The sequence below is a fragment of the Humulus lupulus genome, chromosome 1 (genome assembly GCF_963169125.1).
Source record: "Humulus lupulus chromosome 1, drHumLupu1.1, whole genome shotgun sequence".
Lineage (NCBI taxonomy): Eukaryota > Viridiplantae > Streptophyta > Magnoliopsida > Rosales > Cannabaceae > Humulus > Humulus lupulus.
This window is the reverse complement of record NC_084793.1, coordinates 6,652,957-6,679,445: the sequence shown is the minus strand read 5'-3', so window position 1 is coordinate 6,679,445 and position 26,489 is coordinate 6,652,957. Positions and strand designations below refer to the sequence as shown.

At 34.1% G+C, this 26,489-nt stretch overlaps 3 protein-coding genes across 3 annotated transcripts; 1 reads left to right on the top strand and 2 right to left on the bottom strand.

Annotated features, from left to right (window-relative positions):
• Positions 1–1,332: 1,332 nt before the first annotated feature.
• Positions 1,333–7,108, bottom strand: LOC133784446 (uncharacterized). Its single transcript, XM_062223793.1, has 12 exons — positions 6,993–7,108; positions 4,586–4,933; positions 4,408–4,488; positions 4,024–4,119; positions 3,843–3,926; positions 3,685–3,754; positions 3,468–3,550; positions 2,914–2,993; positions 2,529–2,627; positions 2,333–2,435; positions 1,806–1,895; positions 1,333–1,699 (listed from the first exon to the last, which is right to left on the bottom strand). Exons 2-12 carry the CDS (start codon positions 4,805–4,807, stop codon positions 1,661–1,663), a joined length of 1,047 nt encoding a protein of 348 aa, XP_062079777.1. The 5' UTR covers positions 4,808–4,933; positions 6,993–7,108; the 3' UTR covers positions 1,333–1,660.
• A 148-nt stretch (positions 7,109–7,256) lies between these two features.
• Positions 7,257–13,429, top strand: LOC133784435 (splicing factor-like protein 1). The gene is given in 10 exon segments (XM_062223786.1): positions 7,257–7,407; positions 8,512–8,838; positions 9,054–9,109; positions 9,111–9,228; positions 9,346–9,385; positions 9,465–9,547; positions 10,854–10,931; positions 11,045–11,098; positions 11,313–11,447; positions 11,605–13,429. Coding segments are annotated over 9 exon segments (2,256 nt in total). The 5' UTR covers positions 7,257–7,407; positions 8,512–8,580; the 3' UTR covers positions 13,039–13,429.
• A 2,452-nt stretch (positions 13,430–15,881) lies between these two features.
• LOC133784423 (uncharacterized) lies at positions 15,882–17,890 on the bottom strand. Its single transcript, XM_062223777.1, has 4 exons — positions 17,447–17,890; positions 17,271–17,363; positions 16,351–16,523; positions 15,882–16,227 (listed from the first exon to the last, which is right to left on the bottom strand). The coding sequence occupies exons 1-4, from the start codon at positions 17,778–17,780 to the stop codon at positions 16,033–16,035; spliced, it is 795 nt and encodes a 264-aa protein (XP_062079761.1). The 5' UTR covers positions 17,781–17,890; the 3' UTR covers positions 15,882–16,032.
• Positions 17,891–26,489: the final 8,599 nt, after the last annotated feature.

The following is a 26,489-nucleotide window of genomic DNA, read 5'->3' as shown; positions in this document are numbered from 1 at the left end:
AGTAATTTGTCAAAATAGAAGGTCCAAACAGGTAATCATACAAAACATAGGATCCAAAGATGTATAAACTCTAAAAAAAATTACACACACTGCATGTAGAGGCTGATTCCTACAATTGATTAAACGGGCACCAGCAACCTGTCAAGAGCAAAGAGAGAGACAAGAGTTCAATTGAGAGCACTGGTGAGGTGTCAGCCAAAGGAACTCCAACGCTCGAGTTAGTCAGATTGTCATGAAAGATAACCGAAAAAATAAAATGATAACGTAGATAATAGTGAATAAGTGAGTATAATGATAATCGGGTGACAACGAAGCTTGACAGCCTGATTAGGTCGGTGTGACTGGTTCGTGGTCAGGCGACGGCAGAGCTCGACAGTCTGGTCATGTCAGTTTGATTGGTTTGTGGTAAGGTAATGGCGAAGCTCAACAGTTTGGTCATGTCAATATGACTGGTTTGACTTGCTTGACAGGATCAACTTGAGAGAATATAATCAAAGAGAGTGTTTAGAGTCATTGTTCTCATATGGTCCTGTGTTCATCCCCTAGGGTCTTCCTCATAGTTATTTTATTTTCTGTTGCTCCTCCACTTTCCTGATTCGTCTGACTCGCTCCAAGTGGTTCCTCCCGAAATTCATGAAAAATGTGGCGTGTGCCTTGATTGATTCAAAGTTCCAAGCTTGCTAAGTATATCGGGATTCGGGTCTGGGTATTGATTGGCCATTTTGGACGGTCCATTTAATATATGCAAGTCCATTTACATTGGTTTGGGTCTTACTAGCTAGTGAGGCTGGCTTATTGGGCATGGCAAGCTAGTCTGACTGACTTGTTGGACTTTTTTCACATGTAAACATATTTTGCCCACTACACTGCATAACTCACCTGCTTTTTAATTTATTACATTTTAAAACATAAAATCGTATTAAGTTCATCCTGTCCCTTTCCCTTAGTCTTCTCCGATTTCTAACAATTGGAAATATAAATTTGGTTCCAACAATTTTTTTTTTTTTTTAAATTGAACTTGGGTCACTAAAAAGTTACATTTTTATGTTCAAATATTTATTTATTTTTCAATTTTACGGCTTTATAATTTTTTTTTTACATTTTTATGGTTGTCTTTTTTTACTTTTTGTGTTGTTTTAAAGTTTTTTTTAGTTTTTCTTTTTTGTTGATGTTTACTTGTCTTGATATATATTTTTTTCTAGTTTATTTTAAGTTAATGCAGAGAGTTATTTTTTAGTTGTTTTTCCTAAAATAATATTTTTATAAATATGAAATTTTAAAAATTGTATTTTTGAAAACTTGACTAAATATTCTTAAAAAAAAATAAAAACGGTAAAAAAGTAAAAAAATATATATATTTAAGAAAAAATCCCTAAATTCAAAATAAATAAAAAATTTAAGAATGGACCTCCTCAAGCTTAGCCCGAGAACAATTCGACCGCGGGTTAATTAACAACAAGGGTCACAAGGAAGACTGGGGTGGGTGACAGGATGAAGGAAGAAAAATCATGTTTTATTTTTTTCCACCATTCCATACATAACTATACCAACAACTCAATAAATATTTATAAATCTCTCACGTAAAAAAATCATGACGAGGAACTTCAACTGAGCTCTGCCATTTCACCACAAATACTCGAAAGCAACACTTCAAACCAAGTCACAAGAAAAATCTCCTTCGGCTAGTGTCCATTTCCGGCTAAAATTCAAATAAGGAGGAGAAGAAGGGTCAGACCAAAAGTTGAACAAACCAAACCAAACCAAAAGAGGAAGCAGGAAAGAAAAAATCAGTTGAAGCAGAATACCTTGTGAACCCACTCGTATTCGCCGCCCTTGGTATCGAATGTTCCATGCTGCAAGCTCGTTAGCTTTAGCGTGAAACGAGGTCCGCACTCCTGTGTGTAAGATAAAAGCATTGCATCAACAATTATAAGTCGTATATGCTCCAAAATAGAAAACAACAGATGTTTGTTTTGAGTAGTTGAGTTGTCTTGGAAAGTATAGAAAGACTTAAAATGGATGTAATATTGAACTCTTATGTACAAAATGGTTCACTTTATCCTTAAAATACATGTGGGGCCACACAAATTATTAATTTTACCCTTAAAATTTGAACCAAACATATGAATTGTTTTAGATTCTAATCACCTTGATGATCATCAATGCCAGATTGAGAATAAATAATGGCAACATAGATAATCATTGTGCATATCATCACAGTAAAACCTTATTCTTGATAAATATCCTCAAAAATAGATAATCATTGTTTCTGGTACTAATATGATATATGATAGTTTAGCCCAACAAAGAAAGTAAGTGGATTAACACTGACCTGAAGACGAGCAATTAGTTTCTGTTGAGGGACCTCACCCTTTGCATCCTTTGACTTACCTTTCGAATCAGCCTGCTTAGTTTCTTTTGAATCAAAAATGTACCTGGGGTATAATACACCATCAGAAAGTTATAGTTATAAGGAAACATGTTCTTCTGGTTGGGATTAGTTATATTCACAATAGAGGCACACACACCTATGATGTCGGAAAAAAATAAAGTCTCGCTGATTGTGAAAAGTAACGACTCTTCGACCACGGAAATTAGGCTCTTGTGGAAAAATTGATTGAATCAATCTGAAGAATATGAATCACCAAAGTAAAAGCATTAGAAAGATAAAGGTTGGTGACCATTACACATCAAAAGTTACATGAATATATCATACCGAAATTAGATCTTAAATTCTCTACCTTTTATTCTTAAAGAATATACATATGAATCATTATACCAGGTAAAGGCATGATTACATTAAATGGAAACCAACCATATAGTATGCTGCATCTCAATATTGGGGCAACAGATAAATCTCATATGATTACAAAAGCATAACACATTGTGTAAAAGTACTGTAAGGAATGCAACCTTCCAATGCGATGACCCAGGCGAGTTGTAAAGTTAGTCAGCACAAGCTCAGGTTCGTGGCTTGTTGGATTTCCATGATTCTGCAAGCACATTAAAAATTAAAAGGCTTAACACTAAGAACTACTTGTTCGTTGTTCCTCCATAAATTACCATCCAGCAGTATGAAGAAAAGAAAGTTAAGCTTAACATGGGAAACCAACAATGGTATGAGAGCTTGAAATCCTTAAATCTCAAATGTTCTTCCATTTCTTATGGAATGGCCATATGACTAACCATAAAATCTGGTTCTCATGAGTCATAACATAGAGTAAAGGTCAAACACTAAATGAATGAGATATGTATGAAATTTAGACAAAGTTTTTACTGCTCTAGTTCATTCATTGCTCGAGGTTATCATGAAAGTGTAACTTCATGTTACCCAACCAAATTGAGCTGCATTGTTATTTTGCTGGCATCAAATGAATACATTGATTCGTGCATATTTATTTCATGTGCTAGTGCCTCAAAACAATCAAATGGTTTTGTCCCCGTATGTAAAACATGGTAGTAAGTACCTTAATATCCTTGCGCAAAACAAGATTCGATAGTTTGAGATGAGCAGTAGGTCCTTCGGGCAAGTTAATGAATAGGAGAGCATCTAAAAGATGATCAAGAGAAATGACTGTTAGATCTTGACAGAAAAAGTATGATAAGATAAGCCTCAAAACTTGATGGTACATATGATGAATATAAAATATTTTACAGAAGGCTTCGCAAAACAACACTACCAACCTGGCTCCCTCCGATTGGTGTGAACGACGATAATAGAAGTGAAGTCCTTCTTATTAGCATATTCTACAATCTGAAACCCAAATGTACCAAGAAATATTAATGCAAATGTCTTTCCAACTCATTGTTCATTACATTCAAGAAGATATATAGATAACCACCTTTTTCAAGTCATAGGTTCCTCTCTTGTAATAATGTGCATTTGGAATCACGGAGAGTAGTTCAGATATAAAAGCAGGTCCTCTCTACAAACCAATACATATACCAATAAAACCTAAACATATTATAGAACAACTAACAAAATCAGAGTATGTAAAGAATAAAAAATTTAGCAATGGATACCGAAGAATGGAAACGGCATGTGGTGATTAATATCTTTGGAGTACTTTCACGCTTTAAAGTTGAACTAAACTCATCGGCATCAATTCCAGCATATAACTGCAAATGGATCCAATAAACGATTCCCTTCACCAATTTTATAACGGACAAAGTAAAGCAAACAAAAACTTATTCGAAAGAAAATGATCAAAATACCATTTCATCTCTACAAATGCAGCTTATTTTTGTGCATTTTCTCTTTTGGAATTCAAATAAAAATTAGTTCTCCATGCATTTCGCATTCAAGATTTCAACCAGTTTAACTTATGGCTCGAATTTTGAACTTTAAAGTAGTCCCCACAAACAAATAAAAAACTTAAAACCACAATAATAAGAAAAAGGGTTAACCTCTTCATCGTCGACCATGCATATTGTCTCATCAACTTCCCTTGTGTTTTCAATAGTGCGAGGGATCTTCTTCGCTGGAGGCTGCAAAAATCATATTGAAACAAACCAAAACATTAAAATAATAATAATAAGCAAGCTACCCATAAAAACATATCTCAATAATATATATAGGACGAACCTCCTCACCCAGCTCCAGAGCACGGGAAATGGCGGCATCGCGAGCCTTAACTTTCTTTCGCTTCTCGAGTTTCTTCTGCTGCTTAAGCTTGGCATGAACCTCTGATCTTTTATCTTTGTTTTTTATCATAGATGGTAGTATCTCTTTCTTCATAGTCAGCTTTGCTTCCGATTCCTCTTCATCTCCACCTCTGGAATCGTTCCTCTTTCTCTTCACCACCATTGTTTCTCGACTACTCCACTCAAAGAGTTAAGAGGTATCAATATGTACGGTTGTGCAGTGTGGGGTGGGACAAAGCAGGGCTTAGGGTTTAAGTTTGAGGAAACCGGGACTTTTAAGCTATATAACCTTCCAAAGAAACCATTATAAATTCATTAACATTTAACAGATTAATATACTTCGTGAGAAGTGCCTAATTAATTCAGCATATTTTTTTGAAGATTTTGGGCTAAAGGATCTAACATAATTTTAAAAGAAAATAATATAAAGTATTATACTGTGTAAAAGAAATTCTTCCATGTGTGTTGTACCTGACAAGCACACAGTCAAATAGGCAATCCAATGGGAAAAAAAGAAAAAAAAAAGGAGTTATCGAAGAAACAATATCAACAGGAAAAGAGAGAAAAGAAAAACAATTAGATTTTGACCCTTCCAACTAATAAGTAAGAACAATGAAAAAGAAAAAAAGAAAATCTGTCAAGTCTTTAGCCACAAAAGCACACAGAGAGAAGCAAGTATTCCACACTCTCTTTCTTTTCTTAAATAATTCTGCCATTTCTCCAACCAAATTTACCCACAATATAACATATGTAATTCCACACAATCACATCCCTCTTTTATCATTGGGGTCAGAATCAATTGATTTTTCCGTCAATAAAAATTTACAATAATTTGGTAACACCCACTGAAAGTTAGTTTCTATTACTATTTCAAATGAAACTGTTAAGGTATCTTTGAGCCTGATAAAAGGATTTGTGACATCCACACAATAATCAAAATCCAAAAGATGATACAGTATTAAATTTACTACCATGAACAAAAAAATGTAGCATGATCCTCTTCATTTGGTACCATGAACCTACTAAGTACTGACTTGATTTCAGGTTCCAAAATAATTTTTTATATATATAAAAAAGATAATGTCAAGATACATATAATTTCGAACATCTAAAATAATAATGCCACCGTATCTTCATTACTTAAACAGCCTCATGATTGGAAAGTATAAGCCAGATTAGGTTCACAGCAAGGACTCAAAATATTTTTCACTGATTTCTTTTAGATTTGATCAACAATCATTTTTCCTCTAGACGGGCAATTTCTTTTTCTTCTTCTATTCTATATTACTTCTACAATCTTTTTTGCTTAGCTTGTAGATATGCATATAATTCCAGATATAAAATTTTATGACCTAGAGGTTTGGCTTCTCCAACTCTTATTGTGTCAATAATGTCTCCATATCTCTATGGAAAATGTGGTTTGATCAAGGCAAAAATGATTAAATAGTGTGCAAGGAAGCTTATTAAAGACTGTTTCAAGAAATATCCTAACAAAACTTAACCTTGTATAAATTGACAAACATTTTAGAGAACAGAGTCTATTAAACTTTAACACTAGAATGAAAACAATTATAGCGAAAAAAATTCGAACAACACATCAAAAAAAGATAAACGCCATCATAAATGCAATTATGCAAGAAACCATGTACTCAAATTGCACTATATACAACACATACAAAGGATGCTTAATGAAAAGAACCTTGACCATGAAATTGCAAACATCAAACAAACTCTGAGTCAACTATAGTTGCAGATCATTCACATTCAACAAATGTTCATGATGACCTGATTATTAAATGTAAACCAGCAGGTTCTAGGCACACTCTAGACATTTAAGGAACACTCTAACAGTCCAATTCATGGTTAGAAAAAACTTTTCTAAATAACAGAAGTAAAAGAGATAAAGCTAAAAACTTCAATAACTTTCCTTGACCTTGGCCTCCATAGAACTGAGCAACAATTTGAAAGCACAAAACACAAAGAAGGAAGAAGGAACAATCTGGTGTCTATCAACTTTCCATGATACATCAGTGAAGCAAAACATTTTAATCAGAAAATGAGGATGGTTCAAAAGTTGGGGCTTGAGAGACCTTCAATTCAAGTCCCACAAAAATCTCTTGTCATATATGAATGAAAGAACAATTTTGTGGAATGGGCCAACAAGAAATGAATGCAATGCAAGGGCAGTCTTATCATAATTCAAATTTCGCTGAAAATTCAGAAGTCGAGCAGACAGATTGATTGAAATCAAGATGCTCTTCCATACAAATTTGTGTTAACACCATATATTGAAGAAAATCTATAAAATGCACTTCCTTTCCTATATCAGTTTCAAAACAAGAACTTACCGTGGGACTGTCGGACTGTGTGAACGCCGCCGAGTCGCTGACCGTGGGGTGGGGAAGAAGCCGCTGAACGACGTCGTCAGCGAGTGAGGGTTTTTCTAGGGTTTTTGTAAGTTTATGTTTAATTGTTTATTATTATTATTATTATTATAAATATTAATTTTTTTTATTGAAACAAAAATAGCGGGTACGGGTTGGACCCGCCACCTATTACTACAAGGAAATGGCACCTCACACACTACTCTTCTTCTCCTTCTTCATGGTTTGATTGTGTCTGAACCTAAACCCTAATGTTTTTTTCCCAAATTCACTCATAACCAGTAACCTAAACTCTCTCTCTCTCTCTTCTGCCGCTCCAGTTGGGTCCTCCGGCCAACCCACCCCACTTCGCAGGTTCTCTACCCTTCATAGCTATCAGGTATTTTTTGTTAGTTTTCATTTGCCCCATTTTATCTGCCCTACATAGTTCTCCCCTGGTTTCCGGGAAATCCCAGGAAAGACAGAAAATTGTAATGAAAAAGATTGTTGCTTGAGTTTTTGAATCAATTTCTGTGTTTATGATTATGGGGAAAGAAAAAAAAAAACTAGCATTGCTTGTCAACTGTGCTGAATTTTTTTGTCATTTGAGCTCGTTTGATTGTCACCCCAAATTTTCTTTGTGAAAATTGAAGTGGGGTATGTATATTTAATCTATGAGACAAAACTTTTTGGGATGAGATTTTGAGGTTGCTCGGTTTTGTTTTCGAAACCCATTTCATTGTTCATATTTCATCGGTGTATTGAATTTGAAATATAAATAGTTGATCATATACCTAAGTGGGAATACTTGACATGTATATGTAGTTACCAAACTTGAAGGCCATGGGGATGGACCATCTTTTGTTGTTGTATTTTATGCTAATCTTTGTGCACTTTGTTCCTATGCTTATGATGTCCAAGCACTGATCATTTCATTGGATGTTTCTCCCTTGCATTCTTGTAAATATTTATACAAGAGATAAGGGCTTCTATCATGGTAACCTTTCTTAAAGACATAAATTAAAGGGTTTACCTATAGTTAAAATAAAATTTGATCTCATGACTCAATTACAACAAACTCAAGTAGCTTTCTTGGAAATGATATAGTTCACCACAGTCTTTCCCCCCCTCCCTTCTGGGAGTAGAGCATTATTCTTATATAAAGCTGAAATGTGTCCTGAGCTTGCGTTTTTCACCACATCAGCCTAAGTGAGAAATGTTCAATTCCTTGGATGGATTTCAATATGTTTCATTAAGTGTACCGAGCTTATTCTCTGGTGGTATGGGTATCACATCAGTTAATCAATTCATTGGTTTCACTTAGTCTTATAGGTTTTTGGCATTGTATGTATCTGTATTTTTGTTTAACAGATTGCTGATTTTATGATTGTTTGTTTGGCCCTTCTCCACTAGTTTGAGTTAGAAATAGTATTTGAAAATGCATTCTTTCAGTAATACACTTAATGATTACAGCCTTTGATTTTGATTTCACTTTTGTTCAAAGGTAAATGAATAATTGAACGAGTTCAAGGATTGACTCAACATCTGCAGTTGAAAATCAATCAGCAGTAAGATGTCTGGAACAGCTGTTTCTTCGACATCAACAGGTAGTAGCCAAAAAGTTCCTATGTTTGCTGCAAAGGCTGGGTTTGTCATACCGAAAAACAAGTTGTCTGGTTCATTGGTTCCCATATTCCGGGGAGTTAAAAATCCTGGAGGCAGTGATACTTTAAATGGAGAAAGTACCAAACTGACTCCAAGGAAAACAAAATGGGGACCTGATCTGACCCAGGATGCTTCTGTTAGGAGAGTGAGAGCCTTTGCTTATCAGGTATGTTCTTACTTAACAGTACTTTGCAAGCTGTGCTTCATACTTCTACAAATTGAACCTTTTTTAATAGGATTATATATTTTAGTCCTTGTTCCTCGTGTTGGGCTTTATAACATTAAATCTCAAGAATTGCTTCCCAATCCCCAAAAGAAAAAACAGATTGAAATTTCCCTTTCCTTATTCTTTTGTGTGAATGGTTCACATACCCCTTCCAGGTGCCACTAAGTGATATTACTGCCTGTGTGGTGGCACAAATTTTTCCAGACTCGGGTAGATCAAATTTATCAGCAACTCAAATCCGGAATATCAGAGCTTGGGTTCCCTGGCAACTCAGCATCAGATGCTCAAAGTCCAGATCATGAACTGTCCAGTCATCTAATAGCCATTGAGGTAAAGATTATATTTAACTTTTTTTTTCTTTGTTTGGCTTAATATGCTGGTCATTCTTTAATTGCCATGAACAATTTTTGAAGTCTTCTGACCTTATAATAATGTTTGTGGACATAGAAGTTAGAAGAATTGGAGCTCGAAAAGCGGGAAGCAATAGGTATGTTCACTGCTTTTCTTAGATTGAGGGATGATATATTGTCTCTCACATGGCTTATGTTTTTGTTGATGATTTCCAGGTGAAATTCTAAAATTAAATCCAAGTTACAAGGCTCCATCTGATTATAAACCTTTGATGAGAGAGGCCAGAGTTTTCATACCTGTAAGTGGTTGTTCTGCAACTTTTATGTGTTTTTCACAAAGTTAAGTTCATATCTTGTATTTTAGCATTCTTATTTATTAGAATTTATACATAAAAGAATAATATAAGAATTTTAATTGTACTAGGATTTTATATCTTGAATAAATAAAGACGTACATTTTGAAAATTTGTTGAAAATAAATTACCTGTAATTTGGAGGGGCCTGGTTCGGAGCTTAGGTTTCAACAGCCATGGTGTAATTAAGATGCTGTGAATATGTTTGAAATGTGAAATGTGAATTGTGTTGTGAATGAATATTAATATCTATTTCACCACGGTATTCCTCCGCCATAAGTGAGGCCATAAGTGAGGGTTCTCAATTTATTTGAGAAGAGGTCACTCCATGACCTCTGTCTCTTTTTCAAAAAAAAAAATATTAATATCTATTTAGTTCAATTAAATACATAAACGCCCTACACATGTCATTTTGTTGATAACGAGGAAAACTTGAAGAGAAGAATGATGGACTAGGGAGCAAATGGGTTTGTGGAGGAAATAATAAACAAATACATCAATTGGAAAAAAAAAAAGAAAAAAAGTAAGCTTACTTAGAAGTTGCCAGAAAAGTTTGGGGGAACAAATTAAAAGATTAATAGTCCAGGGGACAAAATAAAGAAGATGACTAAGAGAACCTAAAAATAAATAAATAATAAAGGTAGAATATGATACCCAAGAGGGGTAGCTCAAATGGCTACGCATGTGATTTGCTTCCACACGGTATAAGGTTTGAGCCCCACCTATAAACCCCCCCCCCCCCCCCCCCCCCATATATTGTAGGATTAGGAGCAGAGCCTAGTTTCAAAAAAGTAAAGGTAGAGTATGATTACCTTAATATCAATCTCAAGCTGGATAATAATTAGTTGTAAACAAAGGCTATGCTGCATCGTTTGTTAAATTAATGGATGTTTTCATTTGCAGTAAAGGAAGATTTTAAGAACTAGGTATTTGAAAGGGGTAGTACAAGGGGATGAAGAACTGCAATTACATTCTATGTATTAGTTTTTTTCATCGTAGAAACTATTATGGATTTGCAACCTTATGCCATTATATAACTATTATTACTCTTTGTTTCAAAGTCTATGCTGAGAGGGATTTTTTTTGCTTATATGATTCAAATTTATTCTAAATCTTCCCAGTTAATCTTCTCCTTTTAAGGTTAATGAATATTCTGGATATGTTAGTGTCGGATTATCAAGTTGTCTGAATTTAAATTTCTGGACAGTAGGCATTATCGTGTGATGCTTTCTTGCTATTTACTGTTTCTCAGGTCAAAGAATATCCTGGTTATAATTTTGTTTGGCTAATATTTGGGCCTGGAGGTGAGAACTTAAAACGGCTGGAAAAGGTAAGAAAATAAGTTTCCAGTTTTGAAAGAGGGGCTTTGGTCAGGTTTCATTATTTCACTAGTATATAAAAAACTAGTATATACTGATAGAATACCTCTTCTTTGGAACTCAGGAAACTGGAGCGAAGATTCAAGTATACAGAACAAACATAGATAATGGACAGAAGGTATCTCTTTAACTAATTTGAAAATATAAAATCATTTGAGATATATGTCATCATTATTAGTCATCATCTCATCCCTTACTATGCTCTTAAATATATCAGTATTTACACTTAATCATTTTACAAGAGCATCTTGCTATTGTTGTGTATTTCATTTCATTGCACTGAGGTGTTAGCACTTCCTTTTTTCTTTAATATTTTGAATTACAATATGCAGATTGAGATAAAACAGTCTGATGGGAATGAAGTTCACAATACTTATGAAGACTTATATGTCCATATATCAGCTGACACATTCGAGAAAGTAGATGCTGCAGTTGCTGTCATTGAGCTTCTAATCACCTCAGTAAAAGTGAGTTCCTTTACTTCAGATAGGTTATAAAAAATATTGTAATTTACAAATGCTCTGTTGTGTTTTAACTTCCAGTTATCTTAGCCATTCTGCCATATTAGTTTTGCTGTCATTACTCCTTTACCGTGGATTGATACTAAAATTTTCTTTTGTTTAGGGTAACTTGGCTTCTACATCCACTACTTCTAATTCAGCTTCTGCAGCTGATGCCCGTGTTTCTTTAGGCCAGGATGTGGCCACTTCTGACCCAGCTCATAGTTCTGCAATGCAACCGGTGCCAGGACCTACATCAACGCCTCCACAAGGACAGGTTCAGTACTCTGGTCAATGGTTTCCAGGAGGCCCACCACCTAACATGGTGTTGCATCAACCTTCCGGCTTCAATCCACCCAATTCTTCGGCTTTTGGTCTGAACATCCCTGCCAACATGTCAACCTCGCCTTTCAAACATTCAAACATGCCTTCACTGTTTGGCCCTCCACCAGGTCAAGGTGGATTCAACTACATTCCCCAAAACCCAAATCTTGTTTCCCATGAACCACAGCCACCAGCACAAGTTTTACAGCATCAATACATGGCTCAGTCAGGTCCTGGCCCTTTTGGGCCGAGAAATCCTTCTTTGATGGCTCCACAGTTTTCCTCAGTTCCAGCAAGTAATGCTTCAGTTCCATATCCATCTACTGGGAGCCAACTTTCACCGATGAGTTTCACCAGGCCTTCGATGCCTTCATTACCCCGACCTGTCTCTAACCTTCCACAAGGGTCTCAACCTGCCAATACTCCACCATCTGCAGGGTTCAGTAATATGGCTCCAAGGATGGTCCAGACACATTTACATCAACCCGTAGTTTCACCACATGCACCTGCACCTGTGTATGGATCTTTTGGGAACCCTACTTTAGGATCCGCACCAAATCCTCCGCCAGGCCCATCTATGCAATCAGGAATTCCAAGTTCTGTTTCTGGAAATGCAGCAAATTTTACTCCTGCAAAACCGCAATTGCTAACAGCTCCAAGTTCTGGTAGTTTTACTTTTCAACCTCACCGTCCACAGAACCCACCCTCTCAGGCAGGTCCCAGGCCAAACAATCATTTCGCTCAGAATGCTCCACCCACCAATTCAATATTGCCAAGTCCAGCATCCCAGTCTTTACGGATGCCAATGCCTAATTTATCTCAGTCTGGCAACCACGGGTTTTCAAGGCCACCAGTTGGCAACCACATGGGCCAACCTCAATCTCATATGCCTGTTAGTCCCTTTGCCAGAGATCCAACTGGGATGTCAGGTCCTTCCAGGCTTCCAACATTTGCAGATGGAAGTACCCTTGCACCAAGGAATCAGATGATGCAAGGGGGGCCTGGGCCACGGAACTTTAGCCCATCTCCCCAAATTCCTAGTTTTCCTGGCCATTTCCCTCCCAGGCCAGGAAATCATGCCCAGCATCAAAATTATCCTGTTCAGGCAAGTCACTCCTTTGCTGCTTCTGGTAGATCAGCTCCTGCTCCGGGAGAGCAGCAACTGTATGATCCGTTCTCACCAACGTCGATGCCAATTACACCGCAACATCAGGGAGGATTCCCTAGAAGGTGAAAAAAACAGGACAACAATCTGTAGTACTGGGATTTTAATGGTCCTCTCTGAATGAGAAAATTGTTAGATTAGTACAGCAGTACCTTCTGTGATGTTACTAAACACTGATATTATAGTTAATGGTTGATACATTGTAATGCAATTTCTTATGGGATTATTTCTTCTTTTTTTTTAAATTGTAATGCAATTTCCTAGTGTGGACTTTGAATCCATTAGGCTCTATAGTTGTACTGGATTACATTTATTTGTGCCTGACCAAATCCTCTTTCTAAACTCTGATTACTTTCTTAAGATGTGCAATGTGAAAATTTGGCACATATTTCGTGTGCCCACATGTTACTTTTTATTATAATTATAAGATGTGCACCGAGTGCTCAATTTTTTTTCAAAATGATCGATCATTAGAAGAGTAGTGCTCTTGAATTCTCAGCGCGAACTTTTGGAATGTGATTTGAGTTATAGACGAATGAACTTTTGGAATGTGATTGGAGTTATAGAGGAACAACAATACGAGTGTGATTGGAGTTATAGACGAATGAACTTTTGAAATGTGATTGGAGTTATAGACGAACATAAATACGAGTCATGGGGCTATACTTTAGTAACTTAGAGCATCTATAATGGAAGCAACATTAAAAGTAGCTTAAGTTGTCCCATCATAATTTTTTTAATAAACCTAACCAATAAAAAAAAAAATTAAAAATTAAAAAAACAAATATGAAAGCAACATTGCCACTGCTGGGCAACGTTGCCAATTTCATTTTATAACAATCTCCTCCACCTTATTTACCTACCCCACCACTTACCCTACCACTGATAAACACTCCTCTAAGCAACTCCCATTGGAGTTGTTCTAAGTTGTTGAGCAATCAACTTTTACAGATTGTCATCCAATTGGTCAGTAACCTACAAAAGTTGTCAAGCGATCAATTTTTACAGATTATGGATTAATTGCGGAGAGCTATGCCAGCTCAAAACATCCCTTTAAGGGAGTTAGTTGTTGACCAAATATTACTCTATTTTTTGGGCTGGTTGGTAGCTAATAAAAAAAAAGATTATTTAGGTTTTCTTTTACTACAAAAAAAAGAGATCAGTGTGTCCTCTCGTCCCCACCAATCGCTATTTTAAGAACTTACTAGAACTAAAAGTGGAATGAAAAGGGAGTTGTCTCATGTTTTTCCAATAACTTTCTAAGAAAAGACTTCAGATTATATGATATTTATAGCAACTCATTTTCGAGACGAATAACAATACTATATTCAACATCTTATTTAAAAAAAATTTAAAAAAAATCGCATCATTATGATATTATACCATTTAAAATTAGTAGTGTTTTTTTATCATTATAGTCTTAGTGTAAAAATAAGATAATTTTGTTAATTAAACTTTTTTTTTTCATGTTATTATTTTAGCAAATTCCTGCCTTTTAAGAATTGTGTTCGAATTGAGCGCGAATGGAATTCAAAGCCAAATCTTTGGAAGGAAAGGGGTTGACAACATATGATGGTTGACAAATCAAACAAGTCCATGAGACAGCTGAGCCAAGGGGCATTTCTTTGTTACTTTTCAATGTCCAATGCTGTAGTAGAATCCACCAAAGAAATAACTATCTTATTAGTGAACAGAAAAGGCAATAAAGAGACACTGCACTAGTGTTTAAGAACATTAAAGCACATTATTGTTCAAAGGATAGTCTTCAACACTCAACTCCAATGCCATTCTTTCTTTCAGAATAATGGCATAAAAGGAATATTCAATTTCGGACTAGGTTGATATGCTTAACACCCCTAGAAAACTTCACCAATTTCTTCTCTGTTTCTGGGAAATCAAAGTAAGACCTGTAGACGTTTTCAGGGCGCAACACAATGGTGCCTCCATGTTTTGTGGCTGAAAAGGCAAAATGGGTCAGGCTCAGGATCATGTCCCAAATGAGTGAGCTTGTTCTTTCTTTCTTTTAATGGTCCCTTCCTGCTAGTTCTATTTGATGGTGCTTTGTTCCTTCAAAGAGAAATTATACCAAATTGCTCAAAATAAAATCATCAAGAAACTAATGTCTTCATTTTTTAAATTGTAGAAAAATGTCATTTTACATTGTTGATTATCTAAATTGCTATTTTTTATAATTTACTTATTTATTTAAGATTGTATGACTTTAATATAGTGGTATATGTATATTAGTTTTGTTTAATTAGTTTTTATTTTAAAATTATATTGTTTTTTAAGTTTTTTATAGATTGTTAATATATTATTTTCCAATTAGCGTATATGCTTTTTGTAGTATGGTATATAATTTTTTCTTTTGTGATATTTAGTTTCTATTTTATTATACATAATGGTAATATATAATTTTGTATCATGGTATATACATTTTAATGGAAGTATATAATTTTGTTAGCATAATATATATATTTTAGTAATAATTTTGTAAGTTTTGATGTTATATTATTTTTCAACTCATTATATATATATATTGTGGTAAGGTATATCATTCAACAACCCATAAAAAATTAAAATAACCTTAAAGTAAAAACTAATATACATATAACATACTATTAAAATATTTAGAACAAAATAGTAATTTGTTAAATGACATATTTGGTAATATGTAATATTAAAGAGATGATTAAGCTATTTTACTACAAAAATAAAAATATAGACATTTATTTACTTCCACACAAAGTAAGGATCATTTTGCACAATGACCCTTGTTCAAAATGCCACAAAACATTTGACTCCCTCCATGCATACAATTAGTTGCTAATTATCTAAAGATGTTGGCTTGGATCTACATAGATTCAATGCCTTTGTAGTAAAATTATGTGCATTGTAATTGTACTACTAACTAAATCTGAAAGCTGCTAGTCATTAGGTAAGTGTAAAAGGAAAACTGTCAATTGAAGGAAGCTTGCTATGTTTCAGATAAAATGCCAGCAAACTTTTGTTCATATGTACAACTCAAACATACATAAGGTGACGATTCAATCAAGAGAGGAATCAAATCGAAGGACCAGTCCTAAGTACCCTCTCCAATTTCTCAGCTTTGGTGTAATCCTTTTCTGTGAGAGGCCCTTCTGGGAATGGAGTGATTTCCACAAATAAGTGTGGAGTTGGGAGCTCATCAAACAGCGCCCTCACGTTGTTGCAACAGACACTCTCTCCATGAGCACTCTCCCTTCGAATTTGACAACCCTGCAAGTTCACCTCATATTTTGACTAAAGAGGGAAGAAAGCAAAGCAAAGAGGAAAGAAAACGAAGAAATAGGATAACACATGATTAGCATTTTCTGGAATTGCTCAGCAGAGTTGTGCTACCTTGTGGGAAGATGCATCTACAAAGTGATCGTCGTCTGACAATAAGGAAGCGATGGCTTTGAGAAGACGCCTTCCTTCGGATTTAGATGGCACCCTGTAGTTCCTTTTGAGTGTTCCTTTTGTTGTGGGATGCCATTTACTCACTAATTTCCTTCTATCAGCTGCTTCTTTTACTGATTATAAAAATCAAGACTTGGGTTACATAAACAACTAATAGTTATCAATAAAGAATCTTCATAAAGAAAATAAACAAATTCATAATGGCAAAGCCTTGCACCAATTCTAACCAATAAAAGCACATAGTAAAATAAGAGCAACTAATATCTTCTCATCCAATAAAACTTTTCAATTAATATTTCCTTATAATCTCACAACTTATTATCAGAGAAGGAATGAAGCTTCTATCTTCACTAACCGCTATATCCCATAATCAAAATTTCTCTTTTATGAACATTTACACAGGAACCATATTGTTTTCTTCTGGATGCTGTCAGACACTTTGAAGGAAATAGACTATTGTGATACTATCATTTGAATGAGTCCTTCAAACAACTTATCATAACAATTTTTTTAATAATAATAAACAAAAAACTCAAACTCATTTTTGTCTATTGTCTTTAATAAGTGATTAATGATCATAAACACAATTCCAAAGCAACAAGATGCCAAGAGGGACTAATACAATCTAGTTAAAAAGAACATCCTTATACCCCACATGTCAAAACCTTTTCCAGCATTTGTTCTTAGATTATCATTAAGAAGAACTAAAGTGTGTGGCAACAAAATCCTCCAGTCTATCTGGCCTTGTGTTGTGCCTATGAAATTAACCATAGTGAAAGACAAGTCTCGCAGTCATAACAAATCCATAGTTTTATTCAGTTTAAGAAATCCAACCAAGTAGAGTTGAAGAAAGCACAAACCTGGTTTCCCTTTTATGCTATTCATCCACTTAGAGAAACCCATATCACCAGTTTCACCACCAACACCATCACCATCTTCACCACTTTGCAAATCTAAAAACATATAAAAACAACTCAATCAATAAAAATCCATTAAATAAAAACTTATTTAAGTAAAACCCATTAAAGAACTCAACCTGAAACAAGTGGATTAGCCTGAGATCCAACTAAACCAGCCTTCAAAAGGGCATAGAAGATACAAATCCGGCCAGCCCATAAAACTGGGGACTCAAGCAGAGAAGCCTGAATAGTAGCAGCAGTAGATATGGTAAGTGAAGAGGAGGACTTTCTTGATTTGAGTGTAGACCCAAGTGATGATCTTTTACTTGAATAGAGTAACAGTGTTTTGAGGGTATCTGGGAAAAGGGTCTTGGGCAAAAGAGTAGAATAGCTTGGAATGTGGAAGTAGTTGGATGAAAATGAAAGCCATGAAGATGATGAGGAGGAGGTTTGCACAAGAGAGTGAAGCATTTCTTGAGATTGAACTGTGAGATGAAAATTAGAAGAAGAAAGAAAGATTGGAACTTTGGTATGATATAATGGTGTGAGTGTGGATTTACAAGACGACGTCGTGTCGTTTTGGTGTTTGATGAATAAAACAAAGATTTTGGTATTTAATTTGGTGAAGCTGAGTATGGAAGAGAGTACTGTGGTCCCATCCACATTATGATATTTTTATGGAGATAAGGTTGTTATTGTTTTGTTGAAATCTCTCAATGAATTGACTGAATTCTTAGGTACTGTTGGAGTATAATTTATTAGGAGAAATTTTAAATTTGTGAAAAAGAAACTTTTTTTTTTATTCTGTACTGTAGCCTAATTTTGATCATTTTTTAAGTAATAGTTTTTGGCTAAAATTTAACTAATTGTCTAAATTTTTTTATAAAAAATTATTAAAACTATGATAAAATGCAAAATAATTTTAAAAAATAAATTGACGGACCTATTTATTATTGATACATTTGATGTTACTTCTTAACATTATTTTATTCTTAAAAATAAATATTGGGTGACTTCACATTTTTATAATTGTATTATTTACATTCTGAAATTAATTAGATGATTTTGGTTGAACAAAATTCTGAATATTTTAGAGCTGTGTTAGAATATTAATAATTTATAAACTTATCATACATCAAACTAGGCAATATAATTGCAACTTGTGCAATTTCATATTAATTAATTTTATAGTTAATATAAATCATGACATTTTGCTCATTGGCAATCATATATTTGTTGATTCAATTTAGATCAAGAAAGAGTATTATATTTAGCCAATAAGTGAAAGCCTTGATGTAATTATGATTTGGAAAAAAAAAATGAAATTATATATAGTATTATTTTGATTTAATGAATTGAAAAATAAATAAGGTAAAGAATAATATTGAACTTAATATTCTTTTTTTTACTACTATGTTTGTGTAATAAAGTTGACATGGTAATTTACAATATTACAAACACATGCAACTTGACAAAAAAATATGATTTTTTGAAAGAAAAAAAAACTGCTGAGGATAGAATTGAACTATATATGACAGGAAGAATGGATAAATTATTTTAATAAATTATACAACTGTAAAATTTATATCTTATTAACTAAGAATTTGAAGCAGGGGCATGAATAAGGAGACTATATCATTTTCTAGAATAAACAATTTTTTTATGAGCGAATATTTTGAAATACTTCTTTGTAAACAATATTTTTTATCAAGGTTGGGTCTCCCACCTCATCATCAGCATTTAGTATGATCAATATTTCTCTTGTGGTATAACTCAGGACATGACAACATATAATTGACCATGGGTGAATACTTGCTTAGGGAGATACAAGCCAACATGTTTAAGAGATTGTCATTGGCTTTTGTTGATTGTCATGGCAAAACATGGTGCCAAGGGAAGTTGTCGTCTATTAAGCTTGAATGACCATCTTGATTCATTGGGAGACATGATAATTCTTGGAATTGTGACATTTTGACCAATATTTGTTCCAAAAATAATGTCGCCTCCAATGGACTATATTTACCAAGACGTATGACAATCAATCTTGTGTTATTACATAAGCCTTCTGTTTGATTTAGATTTCTAATGGGTATTGCAGGAGCACCTTCTTTAAGTCGCATCTCATGTTTAGGGATGCCATTAAATTTCAAACCATGCAAAAATTCAACTAGACACAAAAGATCTTCATATTTGTCTTTACACTTGCTTTGCATATACTCTCTGAGCTAAAATATGCTCTCCCTTCACCTGATATTATATTCATAAGAGATATTTGCGGCGAAAACACCTAAGCTATCTACATTGTAACACTTAAATACCTAACTATTTTTTTTCGGCTAAAATACCTTCCGTTACACTTTCTTGGTAGTCGCAGGTACCTCACTGTTATCTGCCAGATAAGCGCCTACGTGGCAGCTTCTGATTGATCCACGTTATTTATTATTTAATTTTTATTTAAAATTCATTTAATTATTTAAAAATTAAATAAAAATCATTAAAAATCTAACTTGTGCGCCAAGATTGGTGCCCTAATTTTAGGGCCGACGGCCAGTGAGCCTCAAAGGCTCAGTTTGCTTAACCACAGCAGATGGCTGGGCTGGAGGTTGCGCACAGTAGTAGGGGACGTAGGAGGCTACGCCGCGCATGGAGTAGGAGCTCGCCAGGAGGCGCGTAGGTGCATGGGCTCAACAGAAAGCAAGCGTGTGAGAGCAGGGGCTCGTCAAGAGTCTAGAACGGAGGTGGCTTGGGTCGTGGGGCTTAGGCTAGTGCATGGCTCGAGTCCCTCGTCTCCTTATTCTTTAGGGCACACACTTATGTCACATACAAATTTTATAGTTTAATACTTACCTAACAATTGTTTCTATATATATATAAATATATTGTTTGTAGTGGAGATTGTGGCATGTACATCATCAAATATATTGAGCATCTTATTGGGTGGTTACCACTAGACACCATTATTGATGCAAACATGAAGTTGGTCAGAAAGAAATGGTGCGCTGACTTGTTCAACCAAAAAGTGGTTCCTTGAGATGGCTTTGTTTTTATTTTAATCTAACTCTATCATCATTTAATTGTTCTTCGTTTGGACTATGACTAATAGTTCTTAGTATTGTGTGGCATTTTATTGACTATTGTATGTAAATTAAACGATGCCAAATTTTGAAGTCTTTCAATGAAGACAACCAGTTTCAGATATATTAACAATTGTTCTTTAATTCATGAGAAAGTAAAATAAAATGCCAACAAATGTAGTTTTAGTAGTGATAAAAATCTTCTTAAAACAATAATGTACTTAAAGCCCAATAAAACAATCAGACAAACCAACCGAGTCGACACTAATACAAATGAGTAGGCCCATACTCGTTAGTAGGCCATGTGGCTAGCCCACACGACCCACTCGACCAACACAGGCACACTCCTACTCAGCCCTTACGACTCATTATGTTTAAATCCATAGCCGAATACGCATCCGGATTCACCTTGTCAACCAAAGGGTTTGAATCAATCAGACAAAGATTAAGTCAAAAAGGACGTTATCCCTCCTACGAGATTCACGTAACCATTCCTCTGAACGAGTCGAACAAGACAGCCAGACTGATGGAGGACCTTATAAAGTGAAGTCGAGGTAGTCCTTGAGGATCATCTAATAATCAACGCTAAAACCTATAACTTTCACTAAGATAGTCGAACCAATCATCCTACCTTGCCATCAAGCTCCATCGCCATCATTGTAACGCCCCACGTCACTATGGCTGCTTCTTGGAATGACAACTGGCCCTACAAACCAACACGAGTTTTTCCAGCGTGTTTTATTCTCACTCGCACGCTTCCTGGGAAAACTTTCCAAGAGGTCACCCATCTTGAGATTACTCCAGGTCAAGCATGCTTAACTTTGGAGTTCTCAAATGATGGGCTACCGAAAATAATATGCATCTTGTTGGCATAGGTAGTACTCATCAATCCCTTTAAGCCTTCTTCAACTGTATAGTCTCATACCTACACAGTCTTAGAATCATCACACTTGACCTTCCCCAGGCGATGTGAAATTGCACAGCTTTTACCTGGTCTTTCCCCCTACGGATCACGGGATACTGACTGTCACAATTAGGGCTGGCAATTCGTGGAAACGTGTCAGATTTGTGTCGACACGATTATGATATGACATGATTAAGGTAAACACGAACACGACACGATTATTAAACGTGTCAAAAATACAAACACGAACACGACACGATTATTAAATGGGTCAACACGACACGAACACGATTAATCATAACTATATGAAAAAAATCATAAAACCTATGCAAATTATTCGTGTTATCGTGTCTGACACGACATGATTATTAAACGGGTCAACACGATTATGACACGACACGATTAAGGTAAACACGAACACGACGCGATTATTAAATGTATCAAAAACTCAAACATGAACACGACACGATTATTAAACGTGTCGTGTTTGTGTTTACCTTAATCGTGTCGTGTCGTGTCGTGACCCAAATTGCCACCCCTAGTCACAATCATCATTTTTCTCTTACTCATCATTTCATCATTTTTTTTATTTTGTTACTTCATTTCTATTACGTTATTTATTATTGCAATTGGACTAACTTGAGCGTCGTAGTTCCTTTGGATAACACCCCACTAGTGCTCCCAATTGAACTCTCGTCTCTTTCTTTGTTCTTGATAGGTTGTTGGTGCCCAAATTAATCAATTGTAGGAAATCGCTTCTACAGTTTCATTAAAATAAAAAAAACATAATGAAATTGTTCCAATTAATTCAAAGTCTAGCCTTACATGATTTCCTACTATGGCCTTTACCACCACATCTACGACATTTACGTTCCACTACCAATTGTTTGCCTAGCGACTATAAATGTAGACTGTCGAACCTGGGATAGACAGTGTTAATAAAATCAATTGTTTAAGCGAGGTGTCTCGATGTATATTCAAGTTAAAAAAAAAATACAAAATGGGTCATTAAGGTCTGATAAGGCTTGGTGAGGTATGGTGAAGTGTGATCATCTAGGCTTAGGTATGGTGAGGTGCGTTCATGTTAAATGTTATTGAGGTATGGTGAGGCTTGGTGAGGTGTATTGATTTTAAATGTTATTGATGTATGGTGAGGTCTAGTAGCGTGTGTTCATATTGAGTCTGGTGAAGCTTGGTGAGGTGTGTTCATATTGAATGATGCTTGGTGAGATCTGGTGGGTCGTGTCGATTTTTATTTTTTTTGCAGAAGATCCAAAAAAATTAGTTACATTCAAGTTCAAGAAAAACAAATAATGAAGATAAATATATCAGCATATATGTTCGAAATATGATAATAAGTATAAAAAAACAATAGTCAAACACTATATATACTTACCCATTGATTTTGTGCTCCAAATTTTTTTCTTCGAGAATTTGGAGTTCCTTGGTGGAGAAGAATGTGACGTCCCTAAGGTAGGGTACGTCTGCGACATACTCGTAATTCCAGAGTTTACGAATATGTTAAGCACTTGAACAAATGAATTAAATAAAATGATACTAAGAAATATAGAAAATTTTAAAACTTTTATATAAACTTATTAATAGAAATTATTACACTTATGAATACTTTAAATTTAAATGTAGCAATATGAAAACCCTAAACCACTATTACATTGCTACTGAGTCTGTGCTCCACAAGTTGCTCAACATTTAAAGCCACGCATGGAAAAATGTTGGAAAATAACATAATGAGCTAACGCTCAGTAAGTAAATCTCATGCACACACATACACATGAATATCGTGAGTTTGAAGTGCACATATACTTATATGCTGACTTATAATACTTATGCATTTCATTTATTGATCAAGCACTTTCAAACTTTACTTTTGTGTTTTTTCTCTTTTTACTTTCACATTGTTATGGGCCCATTATCTTATGTGCACACTGTTTGATTTAGCCAATGCCTGCAGGGCTTATTACACATATAATATGAAATCCCATGGGTTCTTCTCCGGCTAGCCATCATCGCAGTTGGGCTTATCGTATTACTCATTTCATCGTTGCCATAGCTGTCATACTTATTACACATATAAATGGAGGAGAAAGACGTGAACATGGTAAACATATCTGAATGGTCAACTTTGACCTAGCCCACACTAGTGGGCAGCCACTATAAGCCTTATAGACATCCATCACCTTTACTGAACTTACTTAATTGCTTCATCGAAACAGTGGCACCCTTTTTAAACATCTTATTATCACTTTGCTTAAGCCTTGTTGTCATTAAAATGTTCAACTTCACGTAAGACTTTTCAAGGAATTTCACAACTTTTCTCATATTCTTATGCATGATCTTATATCACATAATAATGTATCACATAACTATACATGTCATGCATACATGTTAATGTTGAAATGTCAATGTTCATGTTCATGATTCATGTTTGATGGTATTCAATCAATGCATTGTATCACATCTCATATAACTCAAAACATCTTTAGTCATAATACATGAAGCTTTGGGTTGGTGGCGTTATTATACCTTAATGTAGAGCTATGGCTCAGGTCTAAGGTTTCCAACCTAAAAACTTAAAGGCTTCATATATCATAACATGTAACAAAATCATAAACATAGAAAGTAATCTACATATTCATCAACATGAGAACGCATACTTGCACATAACTTAGATCAAACTTAACCAATTAAGATAACTTTCACATATCATGAAATTCATCTATTATATGTCATACAATTCATTATGATATGCATACCACACATAACCTTATAACAATTCATCACATACTCATCATATGCATCATCATCTCATACTTAACTCATCAGACATTGATGGCTGTCGTATACCACACAAATTTAACAATGATTTTTCTTTCAATACTTCCAATTATTTCAGTATAATAGCAAGCACAGGTCGAACCCACGAGGACTATCGTTCACTTTATTATTCAAGAATTAACACTAAAACTTAAAAGGGGATTTTGATTTTTAACTCAAAATTAAAATAACATAAACTAGAAAGCAAAATAAAGATTGAGATTACGATATTAAGAAACAGTTAAAGGTTAATCTCCACCCTCAACAATCATTCCTAATCACTAATAATAAATATTATTCCAATTTCTCAATTAAACTATTAACCCCGCAGATAACGCTGAAGCAGTCAATTATCCCAGTCTCCCTATTATAAGTAATCAAGGCGAAACGTTCAATAATTAACTCTTTTATCTAAGCAATAAATCTATGAAGCATACAATCTATTTAACTTAGATAAAGCATTAAGTTCTATGGAAACAAGTTAATCTAGGCAATAAATTAATGAAGCATATAATTCATTTAACCTAGGTTCTATTTTTCATTACAATCAACAATTCTTTTGACTTAACTATCAATTGCAATTTATCACACACGCTTAGAATCCTAAACTATTAGGTGAGTAGTAATTCTAAGATGACAATTGAACAATGTAAAACCTTAATTAGTTGGCCACCTAACAAGAAATTACAAAATTCATAACATTCAATTGGAAAAATAGAAACAATCTAATATTGAGAGAAATTGAAGAACAATATTCATTATTAATAATCAAGAATTCATGTCTTGGGTTTTGAATTAACCCTTAACCTAAAAAAAATCTACTCCATAATTGTAATCATAATCACAAACATAATTATAATTAAAATTATAGAGGTTAAGGAAAGAAAAGAAACTAGATGGATGAACAAGATTGTTGTCGCGTTGTAGTCTTCTTTCCAGCCCCTTCAGAATCTCTTTTTCTCTCTAAACCGTAATCAAAACTTAATCTAAAATTAACCCTAATAATTATTTATAGTCTCAATTAAATTCTAATTAAAAAGAAACAAAAAATCTGAAAACGACGTCGCGAGCCGCGGCCTAGAACGAAATTTGTGCCTAAATCTGTCCCTCAGGCAGCGGCCTGAAATTTTCGCGCAGCGGCCTGAATTTTATGCGCAGCGGCCTGTCTGGAAGAAAAATTCTGACATTGCAATTTCCATTTAAAGTGCTGCGGCCTGAGTTTTATGAGCCGCGGCCTACCTCAAAATTCTTCAATTCTTGATCTTAGAAAGCTTCCATGTTGCCACCACTTCTACATTTCAATCCTGAAACCTTTGAATACTCCTAAAACTTTATTTTAACTACACTTGCCATCAAAATGTCAGATTTATCATCATAAAACGCAACGTAGAAAATATGTCGTAGAATCACGAAACTTAGTGAAAACTATTAAAAATGCTATCATAACGCCATCCAAGCATAGAAAAACTTAACAAATATTAATACAAAAATGACCTTATCAGACATACACAATCAATGTGGTCATGCATCTCACATTTAAGCACAAAAGGTGAAATTTACTTACCTTAGGTCCTTCGCTTATGTTAAAACTGCTCACCAAGAGTCAATCAATCAAATCCATACAGATCCTATTCAATGTACTTCATTTATTAAATTCTATCAAAATCGTAAATATACACTATTGATAGTGTATATTAACAATACCAGAAACCACATAAATGATAATAATAATTATTATCATCATAATGTTAATATTCTTCATGCATCATAATCCTCTTTACAAAACACTGCCTTAAACCTTGCTCATAATATAATGTACTTTTATGATACATTAATAATAATAATAATAATTTTCTTGCAAATATAAACTTATTTCAATATTAAAATAATTTTAAACATATTGATAATCTTAATAACAAAATACATGAATAACAATATGTGTGTGAATGTATATATTCGAATAATCATTTTATAAAAAAAATCATATTTTTAACATAAAATTGTAATAATCGATATAATGATAATAATATAAATATAAATATTTATATTCATAAAATCGATCACATTGATAAGATAAATATAATTTCTACAAAATTCAATGTTCTTACAAATATCAATAATTGTATGAAAATAGTTTTTTTTTTTATATTATCTTAGTATTCAAATATTGACCAAAACATTAATACACTATAATAACTGTTAAATAATAGTTTAACCACAATCACACTTTACATATAAAAATTATATTCTTGATTTATCAAACAAAATAATAAAAATAAATTATAAAAATTAACTATTTATAATAATTTCCATATTAATAGAAAATCAATTAAATATGTCTTTTTATAATTTATTTAATGTCTAATA